The sequence below is a fragment of the Entamoeba invadens genome (genome assembly GCF_000330505.1).
Source record: "Entamoeba invadens IP1 unplaced genomic scaffold scaff_1105074725571, whole genome shotgun sequence".
NCBI classification, from domain to species: Eukaryota; Evosea; order Mastigamoebida; family Endamoebidae; genus Entamoeba; species Entamoeba invadens.
The window spans coordinates 31,024-40,726 of record NW_004443580.1 but is presented as its reverse complement, the minus strand read 5'-3'; the positions used below and the strand labels follow the sequence as shown (position 1 = coordinate 40,726).

General features: G+C 28.3%; 3 protein-coding genes across 3 annotated transcripts; 1 reads left to right on the top strand and 2 right to left on the bottom strand.

Annotated features, from left to right (window-relative positions):
• Positions 1-3,271: 3,271 nt before the first annotated feature.
• On the bottom strand, positions 3,272-4,837 carry EIN_324580 (hypothetical protein; the record flags this gene model as incomplete). The annotated part of the gene is made up of 1 exon (XM_004259233.1): positions 3,272-4,837. One exon carries the CDS (start codon positions 4,835-4,837, stop codon positions 3,272-3,274), a length of 1,566 nt encoding a protein of 521 aa, XP_004259281.1.
• A 790-nt stretch (positions 4,838-5,627) lies between these two features.
• Positions 5,628-6,441, bottom strand: EIN_324570 (hypothetical protein; the record flags this gene model as incomplete). Its single annotated transcript, XM_004259232.1, has 2 exons — positions 5,628-6,030; positions 6,200-6,441. 2 exons carry the CDS (start codon positions 6,439-6,441, stop codon positions 5,628-5,630), a joined length of 645 nt encoding a protein of 214 aa, XP_004259280.1.
• Positions 6,442-7,520: 1,079 nt separating this feature from the next.
• EIN_324560 (hypothetical protein) lies at positions 7,521-9,703 on the top strand (the record flags this gene model as incomplete). Its single annotated transcript, XM_004259231.1, has 2 exons — positions 7,521-8,515; positions 8,737-9,703. Coding segments are annotated over 2 exons (1,962 nt in total), but the record flags the coding sequence as incomplete, so codon positions are not given.

Below are 9,703 nucleotides of genomic sequence, written 5' to 3'. Positions count from 1 at the left end.
AAACTATAATAAAACGATAGTTGATAAAAATATTAACTATCGTTTTTTAAACAGAATCACAATTTACCATTATATTTAGTAAAATTAACCATTAATATAGTACACACTTAATAGTATAAAACTAATAAGAATAGTAATTGTAAATAAATAAATATACCTATTTTGCTTTTATATATTAGGGGAAATATTAGGAAATATAAGGGGATATAAGGGGATTATAAGATTTATAAAAATCATTTATCATTATTTATGTGTTATTTTTGTTAAACTTTTTAATGGCAACATATAAATAAACAATATTTAGTTAAAAAAATAAAAATTATCAAAAACAAATATTAACTTTGCTTTTAGTCATATTGATAGTTAAATAATTATTTAGCAATTATAACAATATCTATGTATTTTTTATTTATTACTTTAATAGTTAAAAAATTACATTTATAATTCTGTGGTTTTAAGTTTAATTACATATTTTGAATAATTTTTAATAGAAATTAAAATCATTTAAGTAAGTTTTAATATTTTATTTTTGGTTTTTAATTGAAAAAAAATTATTATAAATGAGGTAATGATGTTTTTAAATGAGATTTATATAAAAGTCAATATAAAAACAAATAAACTTTATTAACATACAATGGAAAACGAGTTAACAGCACTCTCAGCACTCTGCACTAACGCAGCAAAGACGGTGTCAGACCTCAACAAAAATAATAAGGAATACAACTTTGTTGACAACAATACATTTAACATTGATCAACGCATCGAAAATGCAGAGGGACACTTCGACAGACTCGATGCTATATTTGATAGAAAGAAAAACATCACAACTTCACTCAACAAAATCGTCACTGATTTGGATAACGTATCCAACAAAATCAAAAGCGAGATAAGTCTGTATTCAACACAGAGCGACAACGACAAGTTGTATGAGATATTCAGCATCAAGATAGCACTTTATGAGGAGAAGTGCCAATGGGACATAAAACCACTTGAAGATGAAATTGACAAAATCAAACAAGCAAAAAACACTAAAATTGATCAAATTATGAAATCGGGTAAATTCATTAATTCAAAGAAACAACACGATGAACAAGAAGCCGAGAGAATAAAGAGAGAACACATCACACTTGAAGAGAAAGAAGGTCTTGAGAAGTTGACAGGAATGAAAATAAAAAGTGTTGTGTTTGGCGCAGACATAGACAACTGGTCGCAAAATACCTCGGTGTTTAATGCAAAAATCATCAACAAAAGCAATTTGTGCTTTTTGGTAGAAGACGCCAATCACAACAAGTTTGGTGGTGTGTACACTGGTAATATCAATGCTGTTGGCAAATGGCTCAACAGTGGCAGTTCTTACATATTTTCACTTGTGAGAAATGGCATTCTGAATCCAAAAAAGTTTGGAAAGAGTGGAACTGACACAGATCACGAATTTTGGCTTGGTGCTCAAAACGATTCATACCTATTTACATTTAATGGTGATATGTATGTGCGCAAGAATGGTCAAAACGTGAGTTATTACAATTCATACACTTACACCGCCAAACAAACCGAGTTGACTGATAACAACAATTACACACCAAAGAGTGTTGTTGTCTTTCAACTAAATTGACTTTTTAAATTTTTATGTTTTTGTATCAAAATTTGCAACACATTGACTTTATAAGCGCCATTCTTGTAATATGCCACGTCACCACAAATTGAATTAATGTACACAAGTTTTAACAAAATCTGTCCTTTTTGAAGGGCCGGACAGACGGAAAGAAAACGGGTTTCACCCTTCAAACCTAACACTGGAACAAACACTCGATTAGGATATCTTGATGTTTCTTTTTTCAGGCATCTCCTCTTTGTGTCTTGTATCTTCCGGAGATGGATTCACGACGCCGCAACTCGCCGGGTTCAACAAGTTTCGACAGTTGCGGCATATCTACTCTTTGTGTCCCGTTGTATCTTTATGAAGTATATTAATTGGAAAGTAGTTTGGTATTTTTATTTATTATGGGTTTTCTCAAACTACAAACTATAGTAATTAACTATTGGAATCATATTAAAGTTGATATTTTCATCTAAAAACAAATAGCACAATGTTGATATAATTAATTATAATTTAATAGTTTGGTAACACAATTTATTTTTTGAAGCAAAAAACTAAGAAAAGATCAATAGACATAATTAAACAATTACAATTGACAATTTATAATATTAACTATTTTGTCTGCGTATTTTTTCTTTTGTGCTTCAGCTTGTTGGGCAGTTATTCTTTCAAAATCAAGTTGCTCATTCAACTCAGTCAATTTCTTCTCGTAAGTGTTCTTTGACTGTTTATAAGTCTTTGCAGCTTGTTTAAGGGCCTCCAATTGAGTCTTCAGTTCAGACATATCGTCTTTAAATTTGTCACATCGTCTTGTTACTCGTCGAGTTCCGTCTTTGTTCTCATCAATTCTTCGGAAGCAGTTTTATAATCTCTCATAGTCTTGACATTTTTTTGTTCAGCCATCTGGACGTTCTTCTCGAGGGTTTCAGCTCTGACTGTGAAGTGCCATCTTTGTCATCATTTGCAGTGTCAAGTTGTTTCTGTGCCTTGTCAACTTGGACTGTCAAGTCATTCGCTTTTTAGTCAATTTTTCTTCAGTGTTATTTGCTTCATCTAAGTTGCACTGGACTTCCTGTAATTTGCTCTCAGCAGCCTTTCGTACAGCATCTGCACTGTCAGGTTTCTGTCTTTCTTCATCAAGTTGGGCTTGAATTTCAGCAAATCTTGCATTCAACATGTTCTTCTCTTCTTCTTGAGCAACAGAAGCTGGTGATTGGGTGATATAATATTCTAGCAAAAAATATTCTTGCATTGAATATTCGTACATTTTTTTATTTTTAGACATCACAATTATTTAAATAATAATTTAAAAATAAATATTGTTTTTTAATATTTTTATGTATATTATTGTAACATGTTTCAGATTATATTTTTGAGACGCTCTTTTTATAATTGTGTTTTGGATAATAATAATATCTTGAATTAACTTATAATTAAAATTAAATAGTTAGAAATTAACATTAAAAAATAAACAACTACACTTATTTGTAAAATATATTATTAATTCAATGAAAAAAAATGTTGTTAAAATAAATATACAAAAACTGGCATTATATAAACAATAAAACATAATAATATCAATTTGTTGTTTATTTTATTTTTGTTGTTTTTCTTTTTCTTTTTCCGTTTCCAACAAAACGTCGTTTTGATATCGGTACATAATCACTTTTTCTTTTAATTCCACCAAGAGTTTTTTTTGATTTTTACTTTTTGAATTATTTCAACATTTTTAGTGCGTACTATCGACGGTGTAAATTCCATTTCTTTTAATTTATCCTTAATAATTCCAATGTAGTTTTCATCAATTGGTTTTGTTTTAATTACTTTGCGGTCTATTGTTGGAGCGTTTTCTTCATCATTTATTTCGTAAAGATTGTTCCAGTTGTATGAATCAATTTCCTCGAGTAGATTGGATTCAAAGTAAGATTTTGGACTACTTTTGGAATAGTAATTTAATGTAAGATTGTATATTCTGGTTAGGCGATTAATAAAATGGTTGTTACCTCGATCCATTTGATCCAATTTTTTGAGTTCATTGTCTTCAATTTTCATCAAATTTATTAGTAATTTTGGCAACGTTGGTTTAATGCAACTTATTCTTTTAACAGGCGCAGAATGATAACTTTCACTCAAATTAACTGTTCTAATCATTTGGTTAAATTGACACCATAATAATACTGGCCAACCAAGTATCCAATTTTTTTCGTAATAATCTATAAGTGTTTTAATATTATCAATGGTCTTTTCTTGAAAAGTCGATTCTTCTTTAATTTCATAAAACCGTTTTTCTATTTCACTTTGTTTGTAAAATGCAAGCAACTTTAATTTATTGACTATTTCCCAAACGACTGAATTTGGAGTATAATACATAGATAGTCCACATCTTTGTACACATCTCCAAATACACTGGGTATAATGAAAATAACAACCATGAATATAACACCCCAGTTTTGTTAAAGCATTAATATAAGCTTCTTCAAAATCAACCATAACACTTACATTATTGTTAATCAATGTGTGTCCCCAAACAGTTTCCAAAAAAGTATTAATTGTATCAAATAAAATTTTATAATCAATCTCTCTTTTCTTGGACATAAGACAATGTGCAAGTGTGTAACTTTGTCCATTTTGTAAGATAACATGTATTGTGTATAATTGAGCATAATCAGAAGGACAAGAACTGAATGTACCGTCCATGCACAAATAAATAATTGTCCGATCTTTTAGTTCATTTACTTTTTTCTTACTAATTAACAAAAAAATGTTTTCATCTTCTTCAATATAATACTTATCACTGGTCAATAATTCATCAAGTTTATCTTTAATTAATTCACTTTTCAACCTATTTATTGTCCTTTTAATTGTTGTTCTTCTTCTTTTGTCTGTAAGAATAATCGTTTCATATTGATCCAACAATTTTGTTGTTGGTAAAAGTATATTTGTTCCTGCTTCTAGTATTTTGTGAATTTCATGATTGTAATTGGTTTTAATTTGAGGCAAATGATCATGTTTTGTTTCATTATCATTTTTGTATTCAAACTTATCAAAATAAATTACTTCATTGACTATATGATATTTAGTAATAGTGATTTTTACGTTACAATTTTTGCACTTGTAAATAGTTCTGTCTCCATTTTGTGGATGGAATATATACTCATCGATAACGGGCAACATTTTATTAGTTCCATCACCGCTTTTCTTTTGACTTTGTACTTGAGTCAATATTGGTGTATTTGCCATGATTAAGTTGTGTATTTTTATTGATAAATAGCCATAAACACGTATTATTTTTTTAAAAATAGAAATTTCGCTTTATTAATATTCTGTTTTACATTGGTTATGTAAATGAAAATAAATTTAGTAACACAAATATAATTATAAATAAAACCGATCTAAAACTTCGTTTATTTGATTTAATTTTTCATAAAATAAATTTAAAATATATTAAAAACATTGAAAATTTAGTAAAAATTATTTAAAACTTTAAAAACAATCTGGGAAAATTTCCCAAAATATTACAGTTTTTATTATTTAAAAAAATACTTTGAAAATGTTTTTAGATTGATTATATTAATAATTAAAACTAAAATAAAATGCCATTAAACCAATTAAAATTAATATGATTAATTTTGTTCCTTTTACATGACTTACAAAAATTAAAATGTCGTAAATACAATAGGAAGAAATAAAAGGATGCAAGAAATAGGAGGATTCTCGCAAATATTGGTTATTTTCTATACAAAAATGAAATTGATAATGATTTAAATAATTAATAAAATGAAAAACACTAAAATAAAATTATTTTTAGATTTACATCCTTCTTTTTAATCTCTAGTTCAATAATGTTTCTGGGCATATAATATAAAAATATAAATATTAAAGTGTCTTTATTGTTAATGGTTCATCTCAATTTATTAATAAACTTAAATTATTTATAAACCCCAAACATAAAAATGTAAATAAATTGCTACGAATTTTAATATTAGAAATGCACGAATATTCAATGCAAGAATATTTTTGCCCGAATATTTTATCCGTTCACCGAAGCTGGTGCACTGACTTGGACGTTAAATGATGAGACTTGTGCATTGAGTGCTTTGGCTTGGTCTTCCATATTCTTTTCTTCTATTAAATTGGTCCGCTGCAGTCTTCTCAGCCTCCGCTTTGTCGTCCAAAGCCATCTTCTTTTGTGCTTCAAGTGCCTTAATCTGTGATCCATAATTCTCAATCTCCAAAGCGTCTTCAATTGCTTCTTCATATCCTTCTTAGCAACATCAAGTTGTGTGTTCTGTTCTTTCAACACAGCAACTGCCTTTTCCAAATCAACTATTTGGTTGTCTCTCTTGATGACTTCAGTTCGATCAATATTTGAAGTCCCAACTGGTCTATATTCAAGGTCTTGTACTTGTTGTTCCAAATCGGCTATATTTCTTCTTGTCTTTGGCTGTTCTGTCTCTTAATTTAGTCAACTCGGTGTTGTTTGCTTCTAAAGTCTTACAAAAGTCTCTTTGTAACTTTTTGATTGAACCATTCAGATTGTTGGTCTCATCTTCGTGTACTGAGACCAAGTTAATGAGTTGGTCATATTCGTCTTGAAGCTACTTCTTTTCAGAAGAAAGTTGGTCTTTGTCATTCGCTAAGTTCTTCACCTCTTCTTTAATTTCGTCGTTTTCTGTTTTCAATTTCTTCGCCTCTTTTTCTTTCGCAAAATCAAATTTTATAGACTCTAAATATTGACAAGTATCATTTTTGGTTAAGACATATTCTGTTTCTTCCATAATATTTGGTGGACACGTTGATAACGCCAAAATGATCAACACAAATACATATAACAAATTGATCATATATAATTGTATTTTAGAGATATTGATAAAATTCTTAAATAAATAGAATTGGATGCTTTCGTTGTCATTTCTTTACCACAATTCCTTAAATTTTATTACACTGTCTGTCTTAAATTTTATCTGGTCTCTAATGTTATCTGGTATTTTTTGGACCATAAAAATTGGAATATTTTGGGAAGCCCTCTTTATAATTTGTTTAAAACAATAAAAACATAACAAATACAAATCAATGAAAACTTAAATATCACACAAAACAAATATTTTATCATTTGTTTTTAAGCATAGTCCGGCAAATAGAATTTCATTTTATTTTTTACATTGAAAGTCCATAACTTGCGGCAAATTAAGCGAAAAAAATACCAATTTTTTGTTTTTTGTTTTGTTAGTTACTCAAAATGTAATTCAGAAAAATCTTTAAAACCTATTTTGGGTTTATATTAAAACATTTGTGTTATTTTTAACATTATTTAAAAAAACCAATATTTTATTATAAATTTACAATTAAAAATTACTATAAATTAACATGAAAAAACAAAACTCATATGAGATTATAAACGTCCGTTATAAACAAAATGAATTTTATTATCTGTTAAAATTTATAGTAAATTTTAAAATAATACTTTTATATAATATCATAGTTATTGAAAATGTATAAATATAATAATAATAATAATAAATAATATTGATTTATATCAAAATAGATATAAACGTCCGTTATAAACATAATAAATTTTGTTTGTTTGTTTAATTTTAATATTATTATAAATACTAATATATATATGTATATACTAATAATAAAATAATAAAATAATAAAATAATAACAATTATAACAATAATATTATTGTTTTATTGTTATTATTTTAATAATAACAATAAAAATAACAAACATAAAATAATAACAATAATAACAATAAAAAATAAAAAATAAAAAATAAATAATAAATAAATACAATAATAACAATAAAAATAACAACAATAACAACAATAACAACAATAACAACAATAACAACAATAACAACAATAACAACAATAAAAATTGAAAATAAATTAAAAAAATAAGAACAATAAAACAAAAAAGATGAATGTACGTTTTAGTAATAACAAATGGTTTTGGAACAACATGGACATGGGATTTATTAAAGCAGAAAGGGGAGACGATAATTATTATTATTGTGTTATTTGCGAAAAGTGGCTAACGCGTGGAGTAAAAAACAATCACAAATGCCACAACTCTACTGTCTTTGTGTACAATAAAGAAGAGGCTTTAGAATTTATAAACCCCTCTAATAAACATCCAACACTTACAATCAACAACAAAATTATCAAACGAGACGATATATCACAAGAACTGCTTCAGAAAAGCGATCCAATTCACAGAGATCGAGTCAATCTTTCAAATTTGCCAACGAACAATTATCTGGTGAACACCGATTGTTTGACCAATTTAAACACGTCATCACATATCGAAAATATTCCAATGTTACAAATTACAAACACAACATTGCGTCCACTCACTTTTCCACACACAGAAACTTTACTGTCAGACAATCCAACAGTTTCATCATTCGGAATTACAACTTCAGTAAGTGATATTGTACCAATTAATTTGAATTACACGACTTCTGCGTTCAAATATAGTTCTTGTATGTTTTCAATTATTCCATCGGCAATTGGTCTGCCTCAAAATACACATAAAAATATGAATGACACAATACAAAGAAACACACAACATGAAGAAATTTGTCATCAGATTACATCAACAAGAGAAATTCATCTCCAAAATCAAGAACATTTTTCAAATGCAATTTCTTCACAAACACAAAATTTATTAAATGATTCCTCAACAGTTGAACACCAAAATGAAATGGAGTCTGAAGATTTAACATGTGAAGTGTCAGAACTTGAAAACTTTGTTGAGGAACTGTTCAATTTCAACGACGGTGTTTTTGCGTTATACACTGTAACTCCATTTAGTGATTACGATGACGAGGAAATTTCGAGACAGTTAATTCATTTTTGTAAAGCTCCAATTGGAATCGATTTAATTAAATTTAAAGGAGCTTGTGACATACTGTTTTCAGATTCATCAAAGGACGAAAAAGTTACAACACAACAACAACGAAAAAAAAGTTTTGACTCATAAACGTAAAGTTGTTCAAAACATCATAAATCATTTGACAACCAAATACAAATTTTCTGATACGTGTTGTTCAATTTTGAAACAATCGTTAGTGATTTCTTCATCTCAATTGACTCCAGAAGCAGTTGATATATATAAAAAAACTCGCAGTTAGTTTTAGAAGTGCGCGTCGTCGACTGAAGAGTGAAAACAGTATCACATCGACACAACTTATTAACGATGTTAGAAATTGTGTATGTTTTGCCATAGCAACTGATACGTATAAAAAGGATGGTATAACATTTGTCGCAATTTTTATTCGTGTGTGCATGAAATTTGATTTTTATGAGTGTCCCCTTTTGTTGTCAGAGTATTACGGAGAAAGTGATGGTGAATCAATGTGTGAATGGATATTCAATGCACTTGCTTTCGATATCAATAAAGAAGTGTTATTCCCATTGCGCAAATTTATTGGCAGCACACAAGATGGTGCATCGGCAAATATGGGTTGTGATAACGGCATGATTAAACATATGCAAATGAAACTAGTTCCTATAAAAAATCCAGAAGGTAATATAATCGAAAGAAAGTTTTATGGAGTACACTGCCCCGCTCATAGATGCAACTTGTTTGCACAAGATGTAGGAATGGAAGCACCATTTGATATAGTGACAACATTTATTAAATGGTTGTGTAATTCAACGAAGCTAAAAGAATACTACACTTTTTGCAATTCCAACAACATAAAGAAATGTAAATTGTCCACTTACTCTGCAACAAGGTGGAATTATATGGCAAATTCTTCGTCTGCAATTTTGAAAAGCGAATCTTTAATTGAGCAATTTGTCCAAGACGAAGAACAACAGGCAGATGTATTTGGTGAAATGGTCGAAAAACAAATTAAAGAATTTGACGTTGAAATGCAAGATTATATCGAAATATTTTCTTTGAACAACTCCTATATACATTTTAGTGTGTGTTTGTTCAATGATATTTACACACTTGTAAACGAGTTGTGCATTGAATCACAAACACGGCTTTGTATACTTCCAGACCTTATAGAAACAACAAAATGTTTTGGAGTTTACATTGATGTTATAATCAAATCAGTCAAAGAATCAATTGAAAATAAAACAGAACTT